General features: G+C 49.6%; 1 protein-coding gene across 1 annotated transcript; it reads left to right on the top strand.

Moving 5' to 3' along the window:
- Window positions 1–471: 471 nt before the first annotated feature.
- Window positions 472–11294, top strand: sec23b (SEC23 homolog B, coat complex II component). The gene is made up of 19 exons (XM_076038203.1): window positions 472–650; window positions 2150–2377; window positions 2731–2788; window positions 2927–3013; window positions 3387–3623; window positions 3768–3850; window positions 3954–4098; window positions 5071–5229; window positions 5359–5474; window positions 5565–5688; window positions 5770–5850; window positions 5937–6026; window positions 6911–7017; window positions 7418–7571; window positions 7750–7827; window positions 7917–8078; window positions 8199–8285; window positions 8980–9201; window positions 10216–11294. The coding sequence occupies exons 2-19, from the start codon at window positions 2157–2159 to the stop codon at window positions 10303–10305; spliced, it is 2301 nt and encodes a 766-aa protein (XP_075894318.1). The 5' UTR covers window positions 472–650; window positions 2150–2156; the 3' UTR covers window positions 10306–11294.
- The last annotated feature ends 1527 nt before the right edge of the window (window positions 11295–12821 follow it).

Genomic DNA, 12821 nt, shown 5'->3' with positions numbered 1-12821 from the left:
TATTTTCATTTGTAGTTTGTGGGGGGGGGGTTGCCCCTATAACCGTAGCATGAAAAAATGTGCAACATCACATCAAGTTGTGACCTTTCCCAAATGGAATTTCTGATGAAGCGGGGAAATGCTTGCAGGGTGGTGCTGAAGTGACCTGCTTTCTGTTTGAAATAGATAAGCACATATAAATACATGAAATGCAATAGCACCATTAGTACAAATATAGAAGGAAATAAAATTATAGCTCCAAAAACAAAAGAAAATAATAATAATAATAATTGTATGTCAGTGGAAAAAAATGCCACGAGTCGCCGACTGTTGGAGGAGAACTTCATTTCCCATGATCCCCTTTTCCATGCGCTCTACCGTTTGACCCGCTACACTTCGGAAAGTACGTTCGCTTCCAGGACACGCCCACCGAGTGGTCCCTTGTGACGTCACCAAACCGAGAGCCAATCGGAGACGCGTGAACTTGGAGTAACACGTCATTCTAGTAAAGTAGAGAAGCCGGCTGCCTGGGTCTGGTCCGCAGGACCGTCTTCCGTCTCCGTTCTGCGATTCCTCCGTCGGCTTTTCAAGGCCAAATGCTGTAATTTGCTTTAACTCCTACACGCGCCTCAACTACATCAAGACCCTAAACACCAACCCGACAGAAAAAGGTAAGAACCGGGACGAATTGTGCCTCCGAGTAGGCCATCCTGTTGGTCTTCCATCAACGTGACGGAAGGAAGTGGTCAAATGCTACGACCCCTTAGCTAGGCTACTAGCTTACGGCTCCGCTAGCCGGAGCATTGAGTGATAAAACCTGCTGTGATGAGCATTGTTAACATTTCTGCGCACATCCTCATTTCTGTAACGAGTCTTGTCGTTGTGTTGTTATAAAGGCCCCCCGTTTTAATAATTTTCGAAAGTTCATCGTAGCTCACTGACTGTTGATTCAATTCATTCGGTCTCTACTGATACGTGGCGTGAAACCTGTGTTGATCCGTGTAGCTGACAGCTCGTCTTGGCACAGACGAGTCAAAAATAATGGTCGAGTGTGTTACGAGGGCACATGTGACGTTATGCAATCGAGGGAAACATTTATTTGATCATTGTGGCTCAGATCCCAATCTGTAGATACAGCCAGCCAAAGGTCACGTCCAACAAACATTTGAGTCCTCGCCTCGTCGTTGATGTGTTCGGTTCACCCACAATGTCCCGCAAATGACGATAATAACAAATTACAAGAAAGACGGGAGGGGGTAATTTCACCTCAACAGGCGTGATATTTTGATGACAAGGTATTCGTTTAAATCTTGTTTGAATACGGGTGAGTATGGAGTGGACACGTTGATGATTGCTTTAACTGCAATTCTTAACTAGTCAGAGGCAGTTTCCATTTTTAAATTCAGAGGATGCAGTGTAGGGAAATGAGTTTTCTATTGATTGTTGTACTTTAACTGTTCTGCCCCATGTAGAGTAGAGACAAGTGTGTACTTTGAGATCAACTTGTTTCGGCATTAATCTGATCATTGATTAAGTTAATTGATTGATTAAGCTATCGTGCTTAAATGTAATACTCCATTTTAGGCTGAAGTTGTATTTTCTGCAGTAACTGCAGATCGACTGGTCTGGTTAGGAGATGATGAGGTCACCACAGGGACTGGCAGCCATGTGGCACATGCACAGTAACATCAATGGAATCAGACTTATTTGTTATTATTTCAAATCTTTTGAAGAGAGAAATAATCTGCCGAGCTGACTGCACATGTTGTGTTTTTAGTCCTACCTCCTGAAGTCTCTCTGTAGCTATTGCATCATTAATCTACAGTGACGCTGTCGCTGATAATAGTACGGAACAACGTGGCCGTGGCAGCATTCTTCTTCTCTTGTAGAGGTGTCATTCATGTACTGGATTCCACCAGAGGTGGATCCTCAAGTGCGTCAGCAAATTCTCTTGCGCTGTTCCTCACAATAAACTGGTTGGTCTTGTTTTCTGTTGACGCAGTTAAGAGTCGTGACTATTAGTTAGTCTTATTTTAGCGCAGCAGTGAACAGAGCACCTGTGTGAAGAGCAGTTTGCCCGCGACCAGCGCCGGGAAGCTTTGACAAAGACGTCTTCCTTTGGAGTTAACAAGGACTCACTGTGATCTGTGGGGCTCCTTCTCTGTTGAAGCGCCGCCATGTCGACCTACCAGGAGTTCATCCAGCAGAACGAGGACCGGGACGGAGTGCGGTTCAGCTGGAACCTCTGGCCGTCCAGCCGGCTGGAGGCCACCAGGCTGGTGGTCCCAGTCTCCTGCCTCTTCACGCCGCTGAAGGAGCGACCCGACCTGCCACCGGTTCAGTACGAGCCGGTGCTGTGCAGCCGGGCCAACTGCAAGGCAGTGCTCAACCCACTGTGGTGAGTCGCGTTGTTCCACTTTTTCACACAGATGTAAAATGAAAAATGTTTGTGAATCTTTTTTCATATCTGTGTTGATCATTAGCATTAACAGTGTATGCGCCTTTTCATTTCCTCACCCTTCTCTAAACTTAAATGCTTGTCAATGTGTGATGTGTTTTCTTTTTTCTTTTTTCCCTCCTAAAATGAAACTTGACTATCGGGGGCTTCACCTTTAGACTGGTTTTAATGTAGTTTGGTCACAGCAAAGGTTTTAAATATACAACATGTTGCTCATAAGGGTAGCAGACTGGCAGTGTCCGTCCTGGAATTTGGATCTGAAAACTAAACTGTTTCTGGTGCTTCTCTTGCAGCCAGGTGGATTTCAGAGCAAAGATATGGGCCTGCAACTTCTGCTTTCAGAGAAATCCGGTGAGTATCCGCCGGCTCTCATGCAATTTACTTTGGCGCGGGCGTTTGCTCCGACAAATATTGCCCTGCACGTCACGCTTTGGACCAGCTGTCTTCCTGTGCAAAGGTTGATGTGGATTTTTTTCCTTGTCTCGGCAGTTTCCTCCGTCCTACGCAGGCATATCAGAAGTCAACCAACCGGCTGAACTCATGCCACAGTTTTCTACCATTGAATATATTGTCCAGGTAAAAAAAACACATGCATACTTTACATACACTTTGAACTTAGTGGAAGGAAAATTACTGCAAGACTTTCATGAGGATTTGGTGGATTGGAAAAATATTTCAGGTTCACCTTTGTGTCCAAGGGCCACAAGTACGGCTTCATAAATAAAACACAAGTTTTTCAAAAGTAACCCGAGCTGCTGCTGCTGCTGCTGCTGCTGCTGCTGCTGCTGCTGCTGCTGCTGCTGCTGCTGCTGCTGCTGCTGCTACTGCTACTGAACTGGAGCGTGTTGAGCAACAGCAGCACTACAGCACAGCGCTTTATTTTACAGAAATAAATCTGTAAAATTAAATTGGTGTCAAAAGTCTAACGTCTTTTTCTGCCACTTGGCAGCGCGGGCCGCCGACTCCTCTGATCTTCCTCTATGTGGTGGACACCTGTTTGGAAGAGGAGGACCTGCAGGCCCTGAAGGAGTCACTGCAGATGTCTCTCAGCCTGCTGCCGCCCAACGCCCTGGTGGGCCTCATCACGTTCGGCCGCATGGTCCAGGTGCACGAGCTGAGCTGCGAGGGCATCGCCAAGAGCTACGTGTTCAGGGGCACCAAGGACCTCTCGTCCAAACAGATCCAGGTAGGCGCCAAGACACGGATGTGTCCACGGATCGCAGCCTGTGCAAATATCAAGAGAGGCATTTACGCCTTTTTCCCTGCGAGGTCAAATAAGCGTGTCAATTTAAAAAATTTTACGCGTGTTTGTCTTCTGTGTGTGCTCAAGGAAATGCTGGGTTTGTCGAAGCCAGCGGCGGCGGGACAACAAGGCCGCCCGCCGGCCCCCCAGGAGGGAGCGCCGTCCTGCAGGTGAGGGCGGAACGTCCACACTCGGCGCCGGCCTGCTGCCTCCCGGCTGCTGGGAGACACAAAGACGTCCTGTTTTCTAAGATCTGTTTTTTGTCTTGTTCAGGTTCCTGCAGCCCGTGCACAGGGTGGACATGAATCTGACCGACTTGCTGGGCGAGCTGCAGAGAGACCCGTGGCCCGTGCCGCAGGGGAAGCGGCCGCTGCGCTCCACCGGCGTGGCCCTGACCGTGGCCGTCGGCCTCCTGGAGGTAACGGACCGCTCGGCTCGCGTCCGATCTGAGCGCTAATATGCAAAGGCAGTCGGTCGGCTATTGCAGAAAAAACACATCCCAGACATTTCTACCGAAACACAACTCTTAATCCGAACTTTGGCCCCTGTGGGGACGTCGCTGCCACATGGAACAGCGGAGGAAGGTACACGGCGGCAGATAACTGCACAGACTGTACGTGTGCACGCTGGCGGTTCAAAGGCTGCATCCTTGTTTGCTTTCTGTGTCACCAATGTTATTCCTCCCTCCTCACGCTGCCGGTCCGCATGGTTACGTAACAGCAGGGACGGATCGTTCCGCTGCTCCGCTTCGCTTCCAGCTGATGAAGCCTGGAAGTGTGAATCCTCCTCACTTTATTTCCAGTCGGTTGAATTTACTATCAGACGGCTGAAAACGGAAAGATTCTGCCGCCACCTCTGAGATCTCGCTGTCGACTTCCAAAAGTTTTACAGCCTCGGTGTTTCCTCGGCACGTTGGACTGTGGACTTTGTTGTTGGTGTTGGCAGCCAGTTCGGACCCCCTGACAACACACACACGCACACACACAGCCACTCACCGGACTCTGTTACTATACTATAAAAACAACAACACTGTTGTGAAATCAACCTGTTCAACTGATTTTCTGCGTGTTTCAGGAATGTCGGTTAAACTCTGGAGGAATCTCAAAATAGGAGAAATAATGTAACTAAAGTCAAATTGTCTGCAAACCGCTGAGTTTGTCGTGACTGACCAGTGATTGTGTTGAACACGCTAACAAAGTTTGTAACAATCAAATCCTAATGAGTGTATTAGTAGTAACATATTAACAATCACTTTCAGATGATAAAGTTCAGGTTCAGTTCCGTCAACTGTCGTCCGGATTTAAATGCATTGCAACTTCCTCATCTGGTGCTGAACAATCACTCGGTTCTGCTCACTGGCACTCAGTTCTTCTTTCTTCCTGTTCTCCAGGGCACTTTCCCCAACACAGGGGCCCGTGTCATGCTCTTCATCGGAGGCCCCCCCACTCAGGGCCCCGGCATGGTGGTGGGCGACGAGCTCAAGACCCCCATCCGCTCCTGGCACGACATCCAGAAGGACAACGCCCGTCACCTGAAGAAGGCGACCAAGGCAAGAAACTCTCTGAGCTTTCAGCGACGTTAACGGCTCAAAGTGATTCTGACAGGATAGAATAAACTGCGTAGTGTCACTTTAAAGCAAGTGCAATGCAATAATTCCCAACTTGTCTGTGCCACGCAGTATTACGAAGCCCTCGCCAACCGCTCGGCCACCAACGGCCACAACATCGACATCTACGCCTGCGCCCTGGACCAGACGGGGCTGCTGGAGATGAAGTGCTTGTCCAACCTGACCGGGTACGTTGCAGCGCTCGGCGCTCAGCTCGCCGTCCGCAAGCTCTCGCGCTGCTCAAACTGACGAGGGACTTTGACTGGTTGCGGCCACAGGGGTCACATCGTGATGGGCGACTCCTTCAACACCTCCCTGTTCAAGCAGACCTTCCAGAGGGTTTTCAGCAAAGACTACAACGGTGACTTCCGCATGGCCTTCGGAGGCGTCCTGGAAGTGAAGGTGAGCACGCGGCGGCGGCGATGACGACGCGCTCGGCGGCATGTTTCTCGATTTCACACTTGCGTCCTCTGCTCTCTGCAGACATCCAGAGAGCTGAAGGTGTGCGGCACCGTCGGGCCCTGCGTCTCCCTCAACTCCAAGGGTCCCTGCGTGTCGGAGAACGTGAGTCCTCGCCCGCCGTCCCTCCGCCCTGCTGCCTTTGATCCGCAGCCTAACAGAGTGTGCAATTGTCTCTTGTTGTCGTGCAGGAGATGGGCGTCGGTGGCACCAGCCAGTGGAAAGTGTGCAGCCTCAGCCCCTCCACCACCCTGGGCCTGTACTTCGAAGTGGTCAATCAGGTAAATATACTGACGGAGCATCAAACCTCAAGCCTGTGATGGAACTATCAGTGCAGCAGGGCCCCGTATCACAACTGGCCAATGAAAATGTGGACTGTTTGAGTTATCATAGTTGTCAGTCAATTCAATAAACTTATTTTATTTGTCTAAGGAACTTTGTTCATGGTTAAAAGTGTCAGTGCAGAGGCATCATAGGCGCATTTACAAATCCATTCATACATCAGCTCACTCATACCATAAATACCTTAAAAAAAAGCCTATTTTTGTTATGAGTCAAAGCAACCACGGTCTTTCACTGACATTGGTTGTTTCCATTTTTCATTGTTGGCCACTATGTGAGACCAGCTGCATTTCACAATCACGTTTGTTCTACTTACAGAACAGCAAAGTCTGCAAAAAAATCCATATAAAGAAATCGGTGCAAAATAAAAAGTTGAGTCTGACCCACTTCTGTGTGTCAGCTGATGCTCTGTATTTCAAATGCGTCAACAAGATTTTGCATGAAAACATGGAGACACATGCAAAGACCACTCGGAGGCCTCGTGAGCCCGGGTGGAAAAACCAAAAACCACCATAGACTCAATTTTACTGGTAAAACTAGTGTGAAGTGTAAACAAACTAAGTAAAGAACTTCCAGACTTGCAGATGGGGATAAAAAGGGATTTGACAAGGCCCCACAGTGGCCTGGTGGAGGTTCAGTAATCAGATGGAACAAGCGGGTCGCTGGTTGTGAAGAACTCTTTGTTTGTTGGGTGGGAAGACGAGGCTCTTCGTCCCGGCCAGGAGACAACGACGCTTGTTCTCCCGCACAATGACACAGCTGATGCAAGAGAAGCCGCCCTCTTACAGTCTGTTGTGTTGTTCTGTTTGTTTTTTCGCTGCAGCACAACGCCCCGATCCCCCAGGGCGGCCGGGGCGTGATCCAGTTTGTGACCCAGTACCAGCACTCCAACACTCAGAGGAGGATACGCGTGTCCACCATCGCCAGGAAGTAAGAATCCTTCACGTCTTCCCTTCCAGCCTGCAGGGCTGCTGCTGCATCCGCTTTCATTTGCTGGCTCATCCTGGAAAGTGATGGTGTTTAAACCCTGGGGTTGTTTACTGGGGCAGAACAAGAAGAGTCAACACTCCACCTCCTCCTCTGACACACTCACATTTAATGAACCGTGCTTCTTTTTTCCAAGAAAATAAGAAAAAACTTGAATCAATATTGGGTGGAAGAGTGGGAGGAGGGGGGGTGGGGGGGTGGAAGAGCATATTTGCATTCCTCCAGGTCGTGCCAACGCCTTTGAGGACTTGCGTGCGTCATTGCCACCACGCCTGCGCTCACCTGAAAATCGCCTCTTCCTCTTCCTCTTCCTCTTCCTCTTCCTCCTCCTCCTCCTCCTCAGCTGGGCTGACGCACAGACCCAGATCCAGCACATCGAGTCGTCCTTCGACCAGGAGGCGGCCGCCGTGCTCATGGCCCGACTGGGGGTCTTCAGGGCGGAGTCGGAGGAGGGCCCGGACGTGATGCGCTGGCTGGACCGGCAGCTAATCCGCCTGGTGAGTGACACTAAACAAACACACCCACACACACGATGTCAGTGGCGGGTAGAACAATGCATATTTGGAATAGTTTGAAATGTGAGAGCGACGGCCCACACCTGTGTGACGTTGCAACTGAGGGAGGAAAAAACGGAAGAAATATTTTCCATGACTGTGTTGTGTTTTGTCCTTTCAGTGCCAGAAGTTCGGCCAGTTCAACAAAGACGATCCCACGTCCTTCAGACTGTCGGAGTCTCTGTCTCTCTACCCGCAGGTGAGCGCACGTCACCGTGCACGAGGAAGCTTTTTTCTTTTTGTTTTTCCCCTGCCGTGGTGATGACCTCCCCCTCTCCTCTCCTGCAGTTCATGTTCCACCTGCGGAGGTCGCCCTTCCTGCAGGTGTTCAACAACAGCCCCGACGAGTCGTCCTATTACAGGCACCACTTCGTCCGGCAGGACCTCACCCAGTCCCTCATCATGGTCCAGCCCATCCTCTACTCGTACTCCTTCCACGGACCACCAGAGGTCAGCCTCACACCCTCCATCTGTCCGTCAGCGTCACTGACGTCTGCGCCGAGAGCCTCGCGCCTCTCCTGGTGTTGCCCGCCTGCCTCTGACGTTTTTCTCTTACTTGAACGTTTTCAGCCTGTTCTGCTGGACAGCAGCAGCATCCTGCCAGATCGCATTCTGCTGATGGACACCTTCTTCCAGCTGGTGATCTACCACGGAGAGGTGACTCATCATCATTTCCCCCTTTCAAATCTTTTATTAAAGTCCCATATTTTGCCAAATACAGAGCTAACAACCGAACAAGCGAGGGCTCAGTCCATAATTATTAAGATAATAATGTGCATCTCTGGCCAGTCACCAGACCCCCTCTGCCAGGTGTTGGTCCCATCAACTGAGACCATTGAATATTGATTATTACTCCCAAGTCCTGATCAGAAAAATCTAACAAAAGGCTCTAATACAGGGGTGGGCAAACTAGTTGGCTGTTGGGGCCACAGTGGGTTCTAAAATTTGACAGAGGGGCCAGAGCAGCAGCAGATGGATAGAGTGTTCTGGTGACCCAACTCATAGGAGAAATGAATATATCATGGGATATGTAGAAAACATGGAAAATGAACAAAAGCAAAGTTACAACAATGACTTTGTTGTAACTTTGCTTTGACAATGAAGAAATATTGATATTGAAATGACTCTTAAAACACTGAAAAAATGGATGAAATACAACTATTTTATGACTTATTCATATAATTTCTTTGAGTTCGACGGGCCGGATTAAAAAGCTTAACGGGCCGTATGTGGCCCCCGGGCCATAGTTTGCCCACTCCTGCTCTCATATGTTGCCATAAAGATTTAGCCATTTAACAGTCAGCATCCCTGCCAGTCAGTCGGTGGCGCTCACCGTCCCTGTCCTCTGCAGACCATCGCTCAGTGGCGGAAGGCGGGCTACCAGGAAATGGCCGAGTACGAGAACTTCAAGCAGCTGCTGCAGGCTCCTCTGGACGACGCCCAGGAGATCCTGCAGACGCGCTTCCCCATGCCACGCTACGTTGACACGGAGCACGGCGGCTCGCAGGCCCGCTTCCTGCTCTCCAAGGTCAACCCGTCGCAGACGCACAACAACCTCTACGCCTGGGGACAGGTACGGTGCCGCTGTACATCCTCGAGCAAAATGTCTCCCCTGTGGAGTTTGGTTGGTTTGAGTCAAAAGAAAATCGGCCCTAAAGTTTAGAGGCAAGGGAGAAATTTCTCATTTCCCTTCTGGGCCCAAATCAAATCTTTAAAGCCTGTGGATGCAGACAGGAAAACGAGTTCTGCTGTTTCCAGGCACTGAAAGTCAAACTGTCTGCAAACACATTTCCTGGATAAGCTCGCCGCCGATTCTAAGTGAGAATGATTGAAAGGATTAACCAGACCCAAACCCAAACCTGCAGTCAGCCAGACAAACGCTGCAAATTGAAATGTCTGGTGTTGTGTAATACTGTCTTGTCTGAAGAAGTTTGCCGTGGCTTTGGCCAAACTGTTTTCAGACGCTTTGCAATAACTGCAGCATTTTGCTGCTTTTGTTCAGTTTTGCTGCCAAAACATTTACATAAAACTTGTACGTTGCCTGATTTAAAAGCAACGTTACATCTTTTTTTTTTTTTAATTATTATTATTATTATTATTTTAAATGATTTATTGACTTGTAATGGGATGACTAAAACCTGCCCATTAACGCAGCGCCCCCAGCTGGCTCGTTAAAGCACAACATTATTTGAGTTGCCCTCTTTCTCCGGTCCACTCTCTGGCTTGGCTGCTCAGTCTTTTTCAGCCTTCGCTCGCCCTCTCACAACGCCTTTGGCGCCCCCTGGTGTCGGGAACGTGCAGTGACTTGCTAGCCTGTTAGCCTGTTGCATGTTCTTGCAAGAAGGTGCAGAGCAGGTAACCAGAATTTTACGGCCCTACCTGCGACCAGCTGCATCAAGAGAGATGCCATCCATGCCGTTTTCCCCATGACAAGTCAATACATCAAAATATATATAAATATATATGTATACACATGTACACAATTCAAATTTGCAGTGTAATTTGAGTCATTTTAAGTTGGCGCAGCAGCATGTTGCAGCCTCCCCGACGTGTTTTTGAGCCGCTGCTGTTTGTGTCGTGGTTCCAGGAGACGGGGGCCCCCATCCTCACCGACGACGTCAGCCTGCAGGTCTTCATGGACCACCTGAAGAAACTGGCCGTGTCCAGCTCCGCGTAGACGCCGGCCACGCGCGTTCCCGGCGTTCCCCGCCGTCAAGCGGGAGGTCCCATTAGCATTTCCATCTGGTTTTCCCGTGAAGGAGTCGTGCCCACAAAGTCCACTTGCATGCGCGCGCTTGGCTCCACCAGGCCGCTCAATGGCTTCACACATGACATTTCCATGCTGCAAAAAGAAGAAGAAGAAGAAGAAGAAGAGGGGTGGGGCGGGGGGACTTTGGGGGTTTGCAGCAGCACCACCAGCACATTCCTGATCAGAAAACGAGTCACGACTGCGATTCTTTTCATTTCCCTGTTATTGGTTTTTCTTTAAGAACTCTGCAACCAGACTGTCCCGACGTGAGCAATATAATAATCAACCTTTTATATGGGACACTGTTTCCAATGCAGGACATAATAATTAGGACTAATTTATTTTTTTCCCCAATATTTTTACCTTCTCATACTAATAATACTTGTTTGTTTTTTTTCCTGCCTGCAATAATGACACGTCTGGCGTCGGGCTGTGAGTGAAATGATAACGGCTCTTCCTTAGGAGGCCTGATGATGAAAACCCTCGGAGAGGCTGGAGGCCCGTTAATCACGCTTCATTTGAACGTGGAAAGGAAGAAAGAATGTGACAGGAAGAAGAAGAAGAAGAAAAAAAAAAACAATCCTATGTGGATTACACATCAAATGTTTTCCAAGAAAATTCCCTTCCAGTGATGAAGATTAAACGCTGTGAGGAAGGGAGGACGGTCGCTGCGGCTGAACTGAGGGCGACCCCTCGGCTGCTGGGCGACGGGGCCTGGCGGCTCGGCGTTGGACTCGCGCCTCTCACCCTGCGGGCGTCTCATCTCGCCCGCCGTGTTTGTTTTCTTTTCTCTCCGCTTCTTCTCGACCGCCCTCACCGTCAACTGTAAATAAACCTTTTAAGATTCTATAAATGTTCGACTTACATCTTGTCTGGATTATGAATGTTAAATATAAAGAAATATCTGATAGAACGGAGTCTGTGTCAGTGACTTATTTCCTCATCAGAGGCCTACACTCCCGTGCACACTGCAGTTCCACCAGCACCATGTGGCCTTCAGTGTATTTTTTTATGTTGTCTTCTGTTTTGTTGTGTTCTCGTTGAATTCTTCCGCCTCCGGCTTTGGATTTTCCATGCAGAAGTCGCAGAGTTTGGCAGCCAGTTGCTCAGTTTGCACGGCGCCGGCGTCTGTTTTACGAGCAGCTTGAAAAGGGAACAGCCTCCCTCCCTCGGCCACATCATCTTCACAACCACCCACCTCCACCTCCTCCTCGTCTTCCAGGCACCATGAAGGCCATCTCCCACACCAGGCAGGTGACACTCTTCTCCTCCTCCTCCTCCTCCTCCGTGCATCCCTTGTCATAATTGTCTTTTGTTTGTTTCTCATCCTGGCGGCTGCTTTTGTAAACACAAAGCCCTCGCAGCGCTGCTGCACGCAATCGTAACCCCCCCCCCCTCTGGGCTCACACACCATCTACTGTCTGTGCTACTGTAAGCTGATTTGAGAGCAGCCAGACAGTATGATTTCGAGGATCAGTGAATGGCAGATTATGAGGACTAATCCTCGGGGGGCCTATCTGTTTGGAGGCGAGTTCCACTCCTAGCAGCTCCGAGCGGAAGTCACAGCTGGAAATAAATAATAAATGAAATACAGAGGAAGGGGGGAAAAAAACAACAAATGAGGTCTTGTGTCCGTCCGGAGCTTAAAGGGCCACATGATGGTAAAAGCACGGAAACACATATGCTCCAAAAAAAGGTATTCGGGGGGGGGGCTTGACGCACTGCAAGCGAGCGGCTCTTTTAATCTCTCTCGGATACGGCGGACACTCCCTCGCTGGCCGTGCGCGACACGCACCTCTGACGTCCAGGAGCAGGGTTCTCTCTCTTCTCCCCTCTCCTTGACTCGCTCCAGCGTGCAACGCTGATCCAAACCGTACATGGATATGAGATGATCTCATAAAGTCCATATAATCATCATGTCCCTTCCACTCTAATCTGCTGCTGCACCACACTGCGATGTGCATGGCCCCCTTGTCTTGACACATGCAGCTAAAACCGTGCGTGCGTGTTTGGTGACGCACAACATGCACATTAATATTTTTTTCCTTCCCACCTCTCACGCTTTTTTATTTTTTCATTTGTTTATATCTGCGTCCTCGGAGGTCGGCGCTGATGCTCTCGGCCATGTGATTCCCGGGCTTAAGGGCCAAAGCCGCGAGGAAATGTGTCGTCTTATTATCTCCCATCAAATCCTAATGGATCAGTTGGGCCACAGAAATCCATTCTGGCTCCAGGCCCCCCATCTCTCACTTATGTAAGATTGTTTCATATAGAATATGTCACCGGCGTGTTTATGTAACCGCGGCTGATACGTGGCGTGGAAGTCAGATGGACGCGTCGGAGACAAAGGGCGGTTACTGCAGGCTCTGGGTGAGATTACAGGGCGGCGCAGCGTTTAATGAAGAGAAAGTTAATGACGGACGGTCGTCCTGCATCTCTTGACC

Source organism: Nelusetta ayraudi, unplaced genomic scaffold (assembly GCF_046127955.1).
Source record: "Nelusetta ayraudi isolate G7.1 ecotype Tasmania unplaced genomic scaffold, CSIRO-AGI_Nayr_v1 ptg000004l, whole genome shotgun sequence".
Classification (NCBI taxonomy): domain Eukaryota; kingdom Metazoa; phylum Chordata; class Actinopteri; order Tetraodontiformes; family Monacanthidae; genus Nelusetta; species Nelusetta ayraudi.
The sequence above is the reverse complement of the archived record's forward strand: the minus strand, read 5'-3'. Positions and strand labels throughout refer to the sequence as shown.